This window comes from Pomacea canaliculata, linkage group LG13, assembly GCF_003073045.1.
Source record: "Pomacea canaliculata isolate SZHN2017 linkage group LG13, ASM307304v1, whole genome shotgun sequence".
NCBI lineage: Eukaryota > Metazoa > Mollusca > Gastropoda > Architaenioglossa > Ampullariidae > Pomacea > Pomacea canaliculata.
Window position 1 is genome coordinate 16,894,835 of NC_037602.1, and position 17,851 is coordinate 16,912,685.

General features: G+C 43.8%; 1 protein-coding gene across 1 annotated transcript; it reads right to left on the reverse strand.

The window, feature by feature from the left end:
- Positions 1 to 831: 831 nt before the first annotated feature.
- On the reverse strand, positions 832 to 17,564 carry LOC112553732 (tripartite motif-containing protein 3-like). The gene is made up of 3 exons (XM_025221144.1): positions 17,237 to 17,564; positions 4,313 to 4,478; positions 832 to 2,123 (listed from the first exon to the last, which is right to left on the reverse strand). The coding sequence occupies exons 2-3, from the start codon at positions 4,377 to 4,379 to the stop codon at positions 1,027 to 1,029; spliced, it is 1,164 nt and encodes a 387-aa protein (XP_025076929.1). The 5' UTR covers positions 4,380 to 4,478; positions 17,237 to 17,564; the 3' UTR covers positions 832 to 1,026.
- Between the last annotated feature and the right edge of the window lie 287 nt (positions 17,565 to 17,851).

A 17,851-nucleotide genomic window follows, 5' to 3' on the forward strand; every position in this document is an offset into this window, starting at 1 on the left:
GTAACGAAATAAACTTTTAAATCCTCACGTACTTTTTAAAAGTCTGCTTCTTGAAGAAACGCAATGAGAACAATCGAAAGTAAAAAAAACTGGAAATACAAAAAGTTTCGATTTTTTCAAAAAGTAACTTTCTCTGGAACTCTAATCACATAAAATCATAATCATCCTAGAAATACAATTGCATGTACCCGTTCTCCTGCAAAAAAAACATGATCAATACCCTCTGTCTTCATATCGAAATAAATGTAAGAAAAACTCACAACCAGAATTTACGAAGGAAATAAATCAGTTTAAAATGTCTGATCATCTCCTCCACTTCACTGAGACATAAACTGCAGAGTGTGTGTACAGACCAAATCATTAGTTGTCATTATAGGTGTGTTTTAATGTTTGGGCACCTTATGCCCATTTTAAAAAATGCGCATTATTTAATTTCCTTCCAAACACTGTCCCAGTTGAAAGCAGTTGCTTCTGCTCTTTTGTCCTCTTGTTATCAGTAGGGCGACGCGGATTTAAGCTCGACCTTCTGTTACGTGTCCAGCAAATGTCTCCAGTAATAGTACTGTCACCTGAGCAGTCTGCCCTTTCTCCCTTTGTTGAAGATGGCACGGTGAAAGCAAATGCCAAATTCTGAACTATCCACGCCAGGAAAGTTAATCCTCTTTTTCCAATCCACTCTCCACCATGGAATGTATTCGGGAGCTGACACTGTCATAATGTCACTCCCTGCAACTTGAAAACCTCGTGGAAAGTATTTTCTTGCTTTTTGTTAATTAATACCAGTAATGAAGGCTTGTCAGCGAGCAAATTATTCACGAGTTGTTTTTGACATCACTCATTTACCTTGCAATCCTTTTTCGGCGCCTTTTTGGGGTGAAAGGTGAAAGGAAGTTAATTACCCGAAGCTAACCTGTGGGTAGAAGAATGAACGATTTTAACTCTTTTCCTGCTCGCATTGCTTTTTTATGTCACTTCCTGGTATACCAACCGCTGTTTGTCTCCTTTTCCTACTTTTATTTACAGGTATCAATTACCGGAAGTGGAGGCTGATCTGTATGAGAAGGGTCGCACGGTTCGGATGCGTGGGCAGGTGGCCTCGACCCGCGAGCTGAAGTCGCCAAAATTGGCGATGCGTGACAGCAGCAGGGCCTCGTCACGCACGTTGAGAGAGAAGGTCGTCATGATGCCGTCGTCCACCTCCCGCACTTTAATGGGAGGGCCGGCGCGGTAGTCGCGCACCTCCTGGTGCACGCGGAACATCTCCTCGACGTTGGACTCTGCTTTAGCTTCCTTCAGTGTGCTGGCGTGCTTCAGCAGCTTCTGACGCCGTTCGCTCAACTCCCGGGACTTGTCCTGCATCTTGCCCTTTTCTTTGTCCACCCCGCTCATGACAATCCCCTCCAGCTCCTTCTCCCTCTCACTAAGGGCGTTGCGCACGCGGTTGAAAGAGGCGTGGAGCTGGTGCAGAAGATCCTCCTTCGACCGCTCCACGGTTTTGATGGCCGTGTCCAAGGCGATGCGTTTTCCCTCCAGTTGCTCGCTCTCAGACTCCATCTCGCGGATGGCGGCGTCCAGCACGGGAGTGTACTTGCCCAGCGCTTCTTCCAGGTCCATCACTAGGTGGTTGTCGGTCTCTTTGTGGTCCAGCACCGTGCAGTCGCGACACACGGGCCGGATGCAGGGCTCACAGAAGAAGTTGAGCGGTTGCAGATGGTGCTTGGAGCAGAATGTTACGGTGTAGCGCTCCGTGTGGCTGACAAAGTCCATCAGCTGCACCACGCGGTGGTCCGTTGGCAATTTTTCCAGGTTCTCGTCAGTGGTAATGAAGCCAGCCCGGCAGGCCGGGCAGTGGATGGTCACCGCAGACGGCAGGGCGCGGTAAGCTGGCGCCAAGTTCTGGCGTTGCTGCGCCTCCATAGCGTACAACTGCGTGATGCACACGGCGCAGAAGGAGTGGTGGCACGGCAGTAGCTTGGGCATGCGTGCGGTGCTGAAGCGGTCCTTGCACACGTGGCAACGCAAGAACTGCTCTTCGAACGTCTCCTCGTCCAGTACCATGCTGCGCTTGTTCAGGGCACTGGAAGATTGGTAGAGTTCTCCCTTCTTTAGCGTGCAGCCTGAATCTGAAAAATATACTTTGTAGATAAATATGCAGACTTCTTTATGTTCAAACAGCGTCAGTAACACGCAAGGTTCTCCAGCCACACGCATACACGCACTACCATGTTAACAGCCTAAACATACTTTTATGCGTCTTTACAAATATATAACAACAGTCTATTGGCTTAGTGTACTATTGCCATACTGCATCTCCTTAAAGTCAAAAATGTTTCATTCCATTTTCGAACAAAATCGGTGATTTTGATGATGGTAGTCACAGGAAGGCTTATGTTCTGACCGGCACTGTCAGTGTCTTCTTCAGTGTTTCCTGTTGTCAAGCTGTGCTAATTACAGTAAAATGGAGCACAAATTTTTAAGCCTGTGGCTTGCTTGCGAATCCTCTCTCGAAGCGGTTCTCCACATCTGGTAATGTGGCATTGCACTTGGGGGCAATGATGCGTCATCATGTAACCCCTAAAAGGTCAAAAATATCGTATGCATCTGTTACGCCTCGACTAGAGTTTTGTCCCCTTAGACCAACTCATCCCCCCCCTCCAAAACCCCCGCCTCGTTTTGTGGCGATGTGATTCCGCGTCTGTTATTACAGTTATCACAAGCACACTCAGACAAGCAGTCTAACGTTTGTACCTAAGGTTATTGAAGTCATCTTAGAGATGCAATAAGACTAGTCGTTTACTTTCATTTTGTACCAGTTAGTATCATTTAGTTATTAATTTATTAATGGATTAATTTATCAATGAATACAGATTAGATTACAGATTACAAACGCTTTGATACAATCTGATGTTTTGCTTCTACAGGAAAGGCTAGACATATTTAACATAAAACTTCCCTACCACAATTTATCATCTTTGCGTGTATTTAACGATGTGCACGAATGAGGAAATCCTTTGTACTTCATCTACTTGTATTAGGAAAAAGTGACCTTTCCCATTATTTTGCCGTTAGTTTTTCAATCCATTAAATTTATAATAAAAAAAAAACATTCAATTGTGAAGAAGTACATTTATTTTTTAGATGAACTGTTATATTACTACATATCGACCAAGGTTTTTAGAAATTAATATTTTCCCAACTTAATAAATAAGTCTGTAAGCTGCTCCATCTATGCAAACCAGTTGTCTACAATTTAATAGCATAGAAGCATGTATAGACATAAAGATTACGCGTATCGTCAATATATGTACCACTGATGAATATGTACACCTTCGTATAACGATAAAAATGCTGAGGTGGGCGGGGGGGAAAACAACAGGAATGTTTGAGGTGGACGCGAGTGCAGGGGGTGAGGTCGCATAACATCTACTTTTATACGCTTGGGCCACAGGCACAAATATGCACTGAACAGTTTCTTTGCTGTTCCACTCTGTGCTTCTACCTTCCGTGTGTAGCAGGTGAGCAAAACGGTGTATGTTGGGTTTTACGGTTGCGTCATGCAGCGTGTTATTGTGATCGCGACAGACCAGAAAACAACCCAGTCTACTGGAACACTCCAACGACCCACCCCCACTCCTGCTCCCTCCATCATGAAGTAATTATGTGAGTGTAGAGGCCGCCTGCATAATAACCCTTTCAACAGTTCCCAGCACGTGTGGCAGTTGTCGTTCGTTGACAGTATGTGTCATTAATTCCTCTTTCTGTTTGTCATCATTAACACTACTGATGATAATGATGATGGATGATGATGATGATGGAGAAGGCATTGATTGGCAGAACTGATCAAATACAAATATCTATTATAAAGAAATGAAAAATCTCCTTTTGTTGCCTCCCATTCGTCTGTGTATGATTGTCGATGAGTTTGCCTCTACATCTGCCTGTATAACTACTGCATCCCTTTCTGCTTCTCTACGAGCACCAAGACTGTCTCGAGATGCCCACACAAAGGCCAATCCTCAAGTATGTTACTTAACCTCTTGGTCCGGTTCTTGCAAACCATCTGTATGAGATCGGCGTGCTTTGACGTCCTACGGATCTGCCATCCCGCTATTCTCTCTTTATTTGGGGAGAGGGCGTGAGGCAAGGAGTGGGTAGGTACATTAGCGCGCAAGTGTTTTCACGGACAATCGTTTTGTGCGCGTGCATGTATGTCGACAGGGTTTCCTCTTTCTTTTTAGTGCGAGTGCTGACAAGTGTTGTTTTTTTGTGCTTCATTGTGCTGTCCGTGACTCGATAAATCTAAACTACTTACTTGATTTCTCCATCTCCGCCATCTCCTCCTGCTCGCGCTCGTAGTAGGCAGCTTTGGCCGTAGCCATGATGGAGTCGCTGTACCCTTTTCCCACGTCCTGAGGTTCCAGTCCTAGGGACTGGTCGTAAATGCAACTGGTAAAGTTGACTGTGAAGATGTCCAGAATCTACAATAAATACATTCATATTAATTACAACAAAGTCTCCTAAACTATGCCTTACTTCTCTCTAGTCATCCACCACAACGACCACGGTCTCTCTCACAAACATGCACACGCACATCTAAACAATAATTGCAAATGACAAAAGCTTATTTACTATTTGCATTTTGGCACTTCAATGAAAATAGAAAGACCGGAAGAGACATAGACTATTGTTAAACGATGGTGGATCCAAAGCACCAACCGATGATGTGAAGGCATATCACAGACCAGCAAAGGTTACGCTTACCTACCTGCTGCCCACCTAGAGTTTATCACCCTGTTGTCTGTGACTTCTGTTTTTATTTATTTCACGTGCGTAGGAATGAAAAGGGAGTCCTCTTCACACTTTGCCTTGCTTCTCTCCCTCACTCCCCTTTGTTGATACTAGTGCGACATTCCAGCAGGCAACAGCGTGTTAGAGGGACCAGACGCGAGCACGTGATATCCCATCGTCCTATGCAGGGTCTGATGCACATGCGCAGTTGTGTGCTCGCAATACGAAACATTATTGCGAGCGCAGAACGGCATCGTGGCGTGACGGCCCCCTCTCTTCCGCTCCAAAGCCCTTCTTAATCCTTGAATCTCGGATTTCAAAAATTTTAACAACTAAACTGACCCGTGACACAGACAGGTATATCGTCAGAACAATGCTCGGGTAAAGGACAACAAAAGTAACCTATAAGGAGCGGAGGGGAGGGTCACATTTACAGCAACCAAGAAAACCCAGGAGATGGTTTGGTCACGCAGTCGAACCGCCCTCTGGTCATCGACCCTTCCCTCTCCACCTCTGACTTACTTCTTCATTCTCGTTCTTTCACCTCTTCCTATTTTTCCTCTCGTGTCTTTACCCTCTCAACTTTATCTTTCCATGTTAATCTTTCAACTCTTTTTTTTTCATTATTATGTGCTACTCCTGTCCGAGCTTCAAACTTAGTCTTGTTATCCTTGTCTCTCGTTCTGTCTTAGTTTGTACTCATTCCATTACCTTCCTTCTCCTCTCTCTCTCTACCCTCCCTTTCTCTCATCTTTCACAGCACAGATATATCAGCAATGAGCAGCCATTCATGACAAGGCGTCATGAAACCATTCGCCTCACGGAGATTATAAAAACTTTTATAATCTCTGTGGTTTGCCCTGTTATGAAATTCTCTTTTTTCCGATTCAAGGGCTACAACTGTGGTGCCTTTCTCTCCCTCTACTCATCCCCCTGTCCGCGCACCAGGCTAACCTACACACATCGATCGTCAGGCACCAACACCATTACTCACGAGCAAAGGTCCACTTATGTCGACGACAGAGGTAAGGATCATACTACTGAGCTGCACTCATCTCGTAAAAACAGAACAGCTGTCACCATTTCCCTTTTCTTGCGTGGGCTCAAAGCAGAGATCGTTCTCGGCGTGTCACCACAACAAGCAGGTCTCGAATAACAGGCGAGGAAAATGGGTCACATTACTAACCTTCTGTTCTTCTTTACCCACCCCTACCGAACAACTCCACCTCTCCACCCCTACCCCCAGATTCGGGACAGATTATCGGTTTGCTTTTCTCGACTGCGAGCCTATGTTGTTCGGTATCAGCGGAAATTTATACCTTTCACTTTAATCCTGGGCGTGTTTATTGAACTGCCGCATCAAATGTTCCTTTCGAGACGAGGCAATAGAGGGAAAGGGTTACAGACGCGTGCCAACGGGTCTCTGCCTCAGTAGGGTCCCCCTTCTCATCTGTCCTCGCGCTTCCACCGCCACGCACCTTCCCCACCCTCCCTACATGCACACACGACTGAGCTATAGGCTCGATTGTTCGTTCTTTTTTCCCCTCAGAGTGACTTGCAGGCGACGTATTACAAGCAATACCTTGATTAAAATCAACCTAAAGCCACAATGGCGTGAGAGTCGGTTGTTGGTTTTGCTCTTGAAACCAGCGCTGGAAAGAAGGCTTCTGTGCTGGGCCCCCTCGCTGAGTTTTCCTATGTTCTGGATGGTGGGTGGGGAAGTCTGGTGCAGGCACCAAGCAACTGCGCACGGACAATGGCGGGTCAGACGGTGAAATCCACTCACCCTTCGATTACCTGCTGTGCTTCGATCTTCTGCTATCACCTGCAGGTGCCTATGAATTAAGTCGTCTGGATTTGAAATCAGGAAAGGTGTCTTTTTTAAATCTTTTTTGTTTTCTAACCTATCACTCATTCTTGGTGTCTTCTTTCTCTCAGATTTTCTTATGATAAAATTCATAAATGTGCAGTAGATAACATAGTTTGCGGCCCTATGCTCCCCTGGGGGCGATTAGGAACAAGAAGATAACACGGGTGTATGAAGGTTAACATTGTTCAAAACACCTCAACTGAATGTACAGGAGATAACAAAGGTATATAAGGGTTAACACCGTTCAAAACACCTCAGCTAAACGAACACGAATTCCAATGTAAAGAAGCATTCCAGCTTTGTGATAATATATCGAGGGGTCAAACCAACCAGTTTCAACCCATGCTCTTTTCATCAACAATATCCAATAGAGCGAAACTACCACAGGCAAGAAATGCATTACATGAACTCCTGTCAGTCAAAGACCTGTCAGTCAATAACTCAGTGAAGTCCTTTAATACAGATTCTCCCGTTAAGGTTGTGATATTACTCATTATCTGCCACATATTAACTTCGAACCCTGGGCTCTTCGTGAAGCGGCAAGATCTCCCTTCCTCCCACCAACCAAACCCTTCATTTAACAAAGAACAAAAGCTTTTTAAAGACGGTCTTGTATCTAGCATAGGGACCGAGTACTAAACAGTTTTATAACAGATGAAGACAGCTTCTGATACTATTTTATAACAGTTCAAAGATCTCGAGGCACTATCTCTCTTCCACATAACAGAATAACTAGCCCGCTTTATTTTTTTTCCTCATCACAAGTGTGATCATGAACCTCAGGTGTGATTTAATATATAAGAGTGACCGTAAATTTCTCACGCCTCTGTTGCAGCTCACATGGAACCCTCAAGTATCATCTCTCATACACACTATGTCTCTCATTCCCCGCTTCACTCTCTCACTTCGTTTCTCATCCTCTTCCTCTTTTCCCTCTACCCTTCCCCCTTATCTTAATGAACATGACATAACCGAATACTGCATTCTAAAATCCAGTTCTGCCATGCCAACGGTTATATATATAATTACGCCCTATTTTATATGCGCACATGAAAATACACTTTTCTCCAGTGCTATTTGATGTATTCCATTCAACGTTTGATCACACCTGCCGAGTTGAAACTCCCCGTTGCGACGCGGCGGCGACGCGGAATAATTATCGATAATAAGAAAAGAAAAAAAAAATAACGAACGTCGACGTCAGCACGAGGAAAATAGTTCGCTGCATTTCACTTCACTCGAATGCAGGTATCAACATCTTCGGTCTTATCGCCTGCCAGTGTTATTACGTCGCCCGTGGGTGTCTTCGTGTGGTTAGTGCACGAAGGATGAAAACACACACACACCATCACGTGACCTAGTGGCTGTCACGGCGGCGAAGCATGACGCGGGTCGTTAACCTATTTGTTATCTATCCCGTCATAATAACTTGCGCATGAAACGAACGCAGCCCCCGCCCCCGGGAAATCATTGCTGTTCCTAACGTTAAACATTTACTGCGATAACATTTATAGGTTGCATTTGAAAAGCACACCAGCAGAATACTTCCAAGAAGTGGTTCGTTTTCATAACATTTGCTGTCAACTGAACCGAAACAGCCACGGCGATTTTTAAAGAACTCTCTGGCCTCCAGTGTGAAGAGGGAATGGGGACTATGAAAGGGTTAAATGATAAATAATAAAAAGCACATGGGTATTTTCGAGACGGTTTCCACATCCCAACGAAACGAGGTTCAGAGAAAAGCGAAAAATATTTGAATTTAAAAAAAAGAAGACTGAGTTATAACTTAAGATAAAATAACCAAAGATAAAAAGGATTGAAAAAATGTTCACATTTACTTCAATGGTCGGACAAAAATGAAATACATTATTCTAAAAATAGAGTTACAATGAGCATATATCAACTTAGCTTGTCAATAAGTTTTCGCAAATGATCACACGATGTAAATATTAAAACAAAATGTAAATATTTTATTATTTTTTGTGCTACTTTGTCTTATTGCAACTGTTTGCCTCTCCGTTTTCGCTTGTCCCCGAACCGCGTTGCGCTGGGATGTGGGAACCGTCCGATATACCCATGTCTAGCGAGCAATGGAGCTTCGGAGCGAGCTACACAATGGGTCCCGGCATCGTTCTCAGTGGCTAGAGATCCGGTAATAAAAATGAGAACCGGATGCGCCTGTTCAAGACTGCGTAACGCTTCCGGCCCTCTGCTAACCTTGGAGTAGAGTTACCTCCGCGTCATGCCTTACGGCCCAGTGGACGGTCTGAGAGTTGTGTTACAGCCTGTAAAATACCACATAAATGATCTACGGTGACTACCCTTTATCATGTATGTAACTAAAGGCTAGTATGTAACTATTTCCAAACGTCGATTTACAAATATTGGCAGCTGAATATACTGTTCAAAAATAAAAGATTACAATTTCAACCCATGCACATGAATTTTGCTTCTAAGTCACACAGTATTTGAATATTTTCAATAAATATACTCAATGCATTTCAAACTGAAAAATACACTGCCCAATCAATAAAAAGCATCAGCCGTTTTTTCAAAACAAAAACTGCTATGCATAACAAAGCGCGACAGCTGGAACTGGTCTGTTTGGTTTCCCAAGCAGAGCAATCCCAGGCAGCCTCGTCACGCGCGTTACACGTGCATGTCATTATTCATGTGACTAAGTATGACACGACGAGCACCATCTCCACGCAGTCACATCGCCTTTCAAAAAAGGGGTTTGCCCTATGCTTCGATCGCTGCAAACTGTAAAAAGGGCACAACCCATAGTAAAACAAGGTAACAGCTGAAGGCAGTATCGTTATGGCCCTCATCAACAAAACGGATACCTGGAATTTACTCTTTTAAAAGAATATCATCTGAAAATTTCCTTTCTTCAATAATGAATTCTTAACCTGACGCTTGATTCCCATATGAAGCAGCTTCACAAACTGTGCCTGTCATAGCAAACGCTGCATACAACTCTCGCCCTTTGCTCACATGCGGGCTACGTGAGCCTTTCAAATACCAGAAAACTTTTTCAAACATCTATCATATTGTGCAGTCCACACAAAAAAAAAAGACACGTATGTCACTGGACACCGTAATGTCTCGACAACGCCTTGAATGCTTCACTTCAAAAGGTTTGTCGAAAGCAGCAGTGTCAGCTATAGTGCACCAGCGACAAAAGTCAGGAGCAGAAGAAAGCCAGATATTTTCCGCGCAGAAAGAGACTGGCACTTTTATATCGCTCGCGAACTGAAATGAGATTCAATAAATCTGATGTGCCTGGTGATTTGGAAGCGTTGCTGAAAACTTGTTACATCAAAGTGGAAATACCGCCACGCGAATGTTTGTATGTAACATTGGACCGATCAACATTGCAGAATTGAAAAAGCGACACCTTCGTGAGCTGTTCTTTGCTTTTCCATTCTAATTCTTTCTGCTTTTCTATGTCTCTTCATCGACCAGTCGATTTCTATGATTGGAATAGTGCATGCGAGTATACAAATACTTGAAACAGACAGAGCACAATACTAGGCAAATGTTACTATCATCGGCATGAAACCCCATCTCCCACTGGTCCTTTAAAATATCACCAATACCAGCAATAAATGATTTAATGAATAAAAACGATAAAAAAAATAAACAAAAGAAATAAAAATTCCCGAAAACGTCCAAACACATCGTCGAGGACATCGATCGAAAAGTCTCCCCTGTAAACCCGTGCAAATGTCCTCCCACAAGCTGCCGCTCGGCTGCCATCAATCTACACCTGACGTCAGCCGTTGTAAGCGTCAGAGCAAGCCATTGTTCTGGCCAGATAAATCCACTTGTCTCCTACTCCCTCCATCCTCATGATCCACCCTGAGCCCGTGTTCTCAGTGGGCATGAACCAGTCCTGAGCAGGTGTACGCGCTTCCCCCTTCCTCAAAGTCCTGTCGCCTCTTGTGACAATAAACTGCTTTTAACCTATGATTCGCACTCCTGGGTGGGTCGACTGGCGCCATATTGTGCAGCTGATGTCAACATGGGGAGTGTCGTTTGTAGCATGATTAGAGACTAAATAGTATAGTAAGGACTAGACATGTGTGTGTAAGAGAGAGACCCATCATCACCACCTCCTCCCACACACACGCAAAGAAAGACAGACAGACAGAAATAGAGATCAAAGACAATAAAGAACCATCAGTCTCGTCTTTGTAGCTGTAGAGACCGATGACCAATAAAGCCAAAAGGCCCAATAATCTTTGTATAATGCTTGGTTAGTACGCCTAATAAGCTCCTCGTACGTCGCCATCATAGAAGATGATCCGGTTGCTCCTCCTCTCCTTTTTCAAGGGAAGGGACCATGCAGTTACCTGTTTCTGCATCGTTTCGCACCGAAGCTTTGCTTGTAAGCTGACAGGTGAGCAATACAGTGCATCAGATAGGTTAGGGGAAAAAAACTGACAAATGGAGATCTGGTACACAGGAAAAATCCAGGACAAAGCAAATAACCACGCCTTTGAATGGCAACATCAACAGAAAATAAAGCCATGTAACAGGTGCACAAGTGAACACGCCCGACACACACCAACACCACACACACATGCATATATACGTGCGCGTGCATATGTAACTACGCCTACGATTTATTGCACTAAAAATGAACGCAAAAGAAAATGTCATCTCGTCCAAAGGTTGACCAGTACATCAAGATCATCAGTAACGTCGTCTGCCTCCACAAAGCTATTATCGTAATAAACTTAAGATTATTTTATTGCCTCGTAGCCGCATAATCATTATTATAAGTACCACGGATTATCTTAGCTTCAGTTTCAAATTAAATCATTGTTATGTCTAGGTCATGCGCGCTTACTGAGGGAGGAAACGATGTAGTTTAATGCAGATATAGAAAAGATCACTGGAGGGGCAGTAACACTGCAGTTAGCGGGGTTTCATGTGACTAAGCGCACCGTTATGGCCTCGTAAAATGAGTTTACTGTCGAGAATCAATCTTGCCTGACCCGCGGGACTAATAAACGCAGGAAAAGACAACTTACCAGCAAGGATATTTAGTAGTCCCACTCGATGCGATACTATTTAAGGTTGGTGCTCATGATGACATACACCTATCATCAAGGCACATGTCTGACAAATGAAAAGTATAGTCTTTCCACAATGCAAAGCCTAACAGCACTTTAATGCACCGAGCCCTTTCATCGACCACGCCCGGAAGCTAAAAGGTGCAATGTCCGATGTTTGCTGAACGAGGAGACTTGGCGGCCGCGATATGTCAGGAAAAGCCGGCAAGGTGTGGCGAGAGAGTCGTCATGGAGTCTCACGTTTTGACTCGGACTGGAGACAAGAGTACGAGACGTAACGAGTTAAACTGACAGAGCTGTCAGATGTGGGGGAGGGAAATGTACGAGGAGTGGGGGTGGACTAATTTTTCCCAAACAAAAACGCATACTACGCCTTTAAAATCAAGCAAAACTGGTAACCAAACGATGAAAACGGCTTATGTTATGAAGGTTACCTGTCGGTGGCAAAATAGTAGGCAGTAGCAGTCAGTCCTGGTTAGGTTCAATAGGTTCATAGGTTCATCCGCACTGATACAAGCAATAATGCTAGAGGCACATCAATGGTTAATATACTTCCTCCCGGAATATCTAATTACCCTAACCCACCGCTATAAAATCCTAACCCTAACTCCGTCCATCTAGTTCCTCGTACACACAAAAAAAACACAAACAAGGGGTGAACACTGTTCAGACAGTCACGATGGCATGCTCATTCAAGCTCTCATTTTAATTGCTTGAGAGTTTGAGCAATAAATTTAATACTGGTAGAAAATATACCAATTTCGCTGTCATTACTATCGACAAAATCAACATTCGCTGCAACAAATTTGGGAAATAGCAATCGAAATGGTCTAAACACTGTTTCAATGTGTCAACTAGACATAAAGTATCCAAACCACCATCGCCACACATGCATTTCGATCGGCGGGAGCTTCTGTCCCCTATTCATTTTGAGGAAGTGTAGGTGGAAGAACACAGTGTGCGAAGGAAGAAAATGAACATCACTCATATGTGTTGTCGAGAAAGGATGTTTACATCTTCCAGTTGTACAAGCAGCGCGTTTGAAATGATCTCATCTAATTTCCTTAACATCCGCCACCATCACGACCACCACAGGTTTAACTTGTTTGTTGTTGGTACCCACAACAGGACATGTCATTGACGAGCAACTTTTTTTCTGTTTACATCATTTAGTTAGACACCATCCGAAATTTCTTTGTACGGGAGGGGGAGAATCGAAAATTATGGGGTTTGTGGGTGTGAATCGCAGATAAATCTATCACCCTTCCTCTCTTTCTCCAGCGAAATCAGTCAGCGTGAAAGAGTTGTGGATGTGCTGGACGTGTCTCACCCTGCCAGCCGCTTGTGTCAGAACTTTCTGTCATGCTACGCTGGAGAACTTTGCATCCCGGGAAATGTTTTCGCGAGTGTGACCTATCCTCTATGCTAATCAATAAACGGAATATTTGTTTTCTATGCGGCGTCACAAATATAATCAGATGGCTGTCTGTGGAATAAAATATAGTGACTGGGCAAAAAGGTATGCTCGTGAGCTAGTGCCCGTGTGAGAGTTATGAAATGCATTCTTGGTAATTTTTTATACTTTAATATGATTAGTATCTAGTAAAGCTACCCAAAAAAAAAAGGCGACCTGACACAGTGCAGCAATTGGCGTGGGATTACGCTGTTGTCCATTCCTAGTAAGGTGCTGACCAGAATCAACCTGGACAGACTAAAGAGTGCCCTAGACAAGAGACTGAACCAGGACAGGCAGGCTTTTGGCTGGGTAGATCATGCATAGACCATGTCGCTAAAGTAACACTATGAAATATTATTGAACAGTCCATCTAATGGCAGTCGCCACTATACATAACTTTTGTGGATTTTGAGAAGGCTTTTGACTCCATAGACAGGGAAACCATCTGGAAGCTGATGCAGCACTACGGATTTCCACCAAAGCTCATTGCCATCATCCAGCAGCTTGTATGAGAACTCGACATGCCAGGTGATCCACGACGGAAAGCTGACTGACCCTTTCGCAGTGAGGACTGGAGTGAGGGAAGGTTGCGTGCTCTCGCCGACAATCTTCCTGATCGTCATAGACTGGATCATGAAAAGAACAACCTCTAATAGCAACACGGGGGTTCAGTGGACCTTCGTCAGGCAACTTGAGGATCTCGACTTTGCGGATGGCATCAGCCTGTGGTCCCACAAGCAACACGCACAGACAAAGCTCACTCGGCTCGCAGAAGAAGCAGCGATGACTGGCCTGACCATTAACATCAAGAAGACGGAGGTAATTCGGGTCAACAACAAGCAAGAAGCCCCACTCCAACAACATGGGGAATGTATTACAGAGTCAGACCGTTTCACTTACCTTGGCAGCATAGTCAGCAAAGATGGAGATGTAAGAAGCCGAATAAACAACTGGAAAGGGACGCACAGAACCGTGTCCGATGGCGGGGTGTAGTTGCGGCCCTATACTCAACTGGGAGCGACTAGGATCAAGAAGAATATAACTAGGTTTCAGTGTCCTAAATACCGTTTGGCGCAACCGTTAACATTTATTCTGCTCCTTTTGTTTGCAGAGAGATGAAATATTCGGATCATATCATAAGTGTTTTCTTATTTATCATGTCTTCTGACTACGGCAGTGAGAATGCGAGTGAACGTGAGACAAAGCTTCAAAATTACACCGACTCATACAATCTATTTTAACTATGCTATTTTCAAGGTGTGCTTGAAATCCGTTTGTGAACTGTGAAGAGTACCTCTCGTTGAACAATAAATGTCGACACGTCCTGATTTCTTGAATCCAGCGAGTATTTAACAAACAATTTCTAATCAGAGATCTGTATAGAGTATAGACCTACACTGCAGAAAGGTGGGTACAAGACGGAGCGGATCAAGAGACAGAATATACAAAACACTCACTCTGTACACCCACTTCACAAAGTCCTTTTTAAAGTTAATTTTAAACAATATTTTTTACTAGTAGCAGAGGCGAGTCAACTGTGACAGCGTCAATGTCAAAAGGTATGTGCGGCAACCCGATCTTTCATCTCCACCGTCATGTCCGTGTTCAGCACACAAAAACAAAACAAACGAACAATTGAAGCTTGTAAGGCTTCTTTTATGTGCACAATGACGAGCCACATTCCAATGCTATCGATCTCACAAATACCCATAATTACATCAAAATACAAAGAGCTTTCACCCGCTTGCACAGAATGTGCCTGCTGGGGCGTTTAGTCAGAAGCAGGTCTTATTCCTCATGCCCCTTTGACCTACACCAGCGGGCGAGCTCAAGATTGTTAAAGGCCACCCTGAGTCAAACATAACTTTCAGCTCTGTTGCTGAAATAAAGCCGATCGTTCTTTCAGTTTGTGACAAACTACGCGTTGTGACTTTAAAAAAAAAAATGCTTGAATTGAGCTCTGTTTAAGTTTTGACACCATCCAAACATGAATTTCGAGCTCATCCCAACGAAGTGTTGCCACAGGGAATTGGCATTTTTATGACGTTCCTAGAATGAGGTTCTCTTTCCAAAACCTAGGTGAGGATTCGACCTTCGACAAAGTCTGGCACCTCCAGTAGAGATTTGTTCAGATTTTGAGAACTATCGTCCGATGAACATAACCTGAAAAAAAAAACTTGACACTCGGGTTGGCATTTAACAAAAACTTCTGGACTCGGATTATCCACCTATTCTTTCCATCTCTCACTCTTGTCAGAGATTGTTTGCTTTGTGAATACAGAAATAATATATGCGTTTCCTTCGCTCAAAAGCATGACCGATAAGTATTACTTCATAAAGAAAGAGTTTAATCCTTGGAATTACACGCTGCATAACGAAAGAATAACTGACGCTGAGATGGTGTCAACCTGTATTTTTGTCTTCTTTCGTGCAGGGATGGAACAGTGTAGTTTCGTTACGGCGTGGTGTTCATGGGACAGTATCATCCCAACCCTTTTTAATGTCACATTGCTACATTCCCAACCATTGTCATTCTGGCTGCTTTTTAAGATGTAGACAGCCTTTAAAAGTCGCAAGTCTGGAGAAGGTAGCCGTTCACCACACCTTTTTTTTTTTTTTTTAATGTCGGCCTCCGCGATAAAAGCCTCACCCTTCTCGCACAATAAAATGAGCGCCCAGTTATGACACTGTGACCAAGCGCGGATTATTCCTGCCAACGTTCTTACTATATTTAGTGAAGCACTAAGTAGCAAGCACACGCGAACTGCGAGTGGTGCTAGGTCAAACCCACGCAAGAAAACTTCACTCCTACGAAACCGACCTACGTTTACGTTGCCTAGTGGCACACTCGCATTTGTCTTGCAGTGAATACGTGTTGCTCAACAGCAGTCACTGTTTTTTTTTTTTTTTTAAAAGTGTTCCGATGTGAGTACAGACCTAATTACCAAGTATGATAATGAGTATTCTCAGCCCAGAAAATATAGGGTGGGCCACTTAAAAGTTGCCCGCTCCGCTACGCTCGGACCAGAGGCGGGCTAGTTTTATGTGGCTCACCCTGCACTTTTATCAGACCAAAGATCCTGTTAGACCACGGCGCCACGTGCAATAGCAGCAAATCGTGCATTTCTTCGCCATGAATAAGTTCAGTGACTTATATAAATCTGTACAATTCCCCACCCAACCCCCACCTTTAAATACCAGAAGTAAATCTAAATGACTACTAATGAGAACACATTTTGTGACTCGACAAAACGAACATTTTTACTTTCAAAGCGCACTAATACGCTAAGGATGCAATTTACGCCAAAATCATACGGAGAAATATATCTGGGAGTGGAAGACAAGAGCGGGAGAATAAAGGGTGGTCATTTAAAATTGACTGTTTACAAGCCCCTTCTTTTTAGACAGTAATGATTATATTTTCGCAGCTTTCATGCAGATAAGGTATATTTGCATGCACACACACAAAGAGAGGAGAGTAGAAAGACAAAAGAGAAAGCTAAGAGGCAGAGAATGGCTAGGAAGTTCCAGTCTCGTGTACACAGAGAGGTGGGAAAATTTCCTGTTACAGGCTGACTGTACAGGTCAATGCAAACCCTTTGTGCATAAAAACGGCATCATGAAAGGAGTGTAAAAACAAAAAAACTACTAAACTTTGGCCTGCGAGTCTGGGTGCCTAGTTCTGTCCACTCGACAGTTATCACAATAGTATTGTCAACATCGTCGAACAGACTGCAGAAAATAACATATCGTTCCCTAGCAATGGCAGAATGCACAATCTTTGTTTAAATCACCCAAATCTCTGGTACTCTAGAACAGAAGCTTGGTTGAAAATAAATGCTAGTGCAGATTTGACGCAGCTATCTGACTGACTGTCCAAATTCGCTTTCAGACTGTCGTCTGCGTCGCACACAGCCCGAACATAAACACAGGCCCCCGCCGTACACGACACCCCAACGCCTTTTCCGGGATTCACAGCTTCGCTGACAATATGCCATTTACAAACTGACTCAATATAAAACAAACAAAAATACTTACCTTCCTAAGCTAGTCTGCTTGAGGCGAGATCAGTAAACCATACACAGATTGGTGGATTCCATAAGAGAGCTCAAATTATGATTAAGACGGCATTGTGGCTGTCGCGCTCTCGCATGTGTACACATGATAACGAGACTCATAACCGCGACCTCTGTGGGGTCAAGTCAGCGCGCCTGCGCAGAACGGGGACGCCTGTTTTGAAAATGGCAGTCGACCCAGTTCGAGGTTGATGTGTTATTTAAATTTTCTTTGTCCCTCCCACCCTCGTTGCCAGGTTGGCGTTGAACATCATAACGTTGGTCGTTCGTCGCTCGGCAGCTGTTTGAAAATGCGCAATGGGCCGGCAGCTGCACAACTTAATGGAGTTTTGATAATTGGTATACATGTAATTAAAGCGGTGTTTTAACGGCCGTATTTACTCGGCATACTCATAATGGAGCAATTTTTGTCTTGTAATCATATATTTAAAGAAACCTTAGTATTTAAGTCTTAACTTAATACGTATTCATGGGACTCAAGCATGTATAATCCAAACAAAAAATAAGTGTACAATTTTTGCTTCTGATCCGAGCGTGGGGCAGCGGGCTACTTTTAAGTGTCCCCCATGTGTAATAC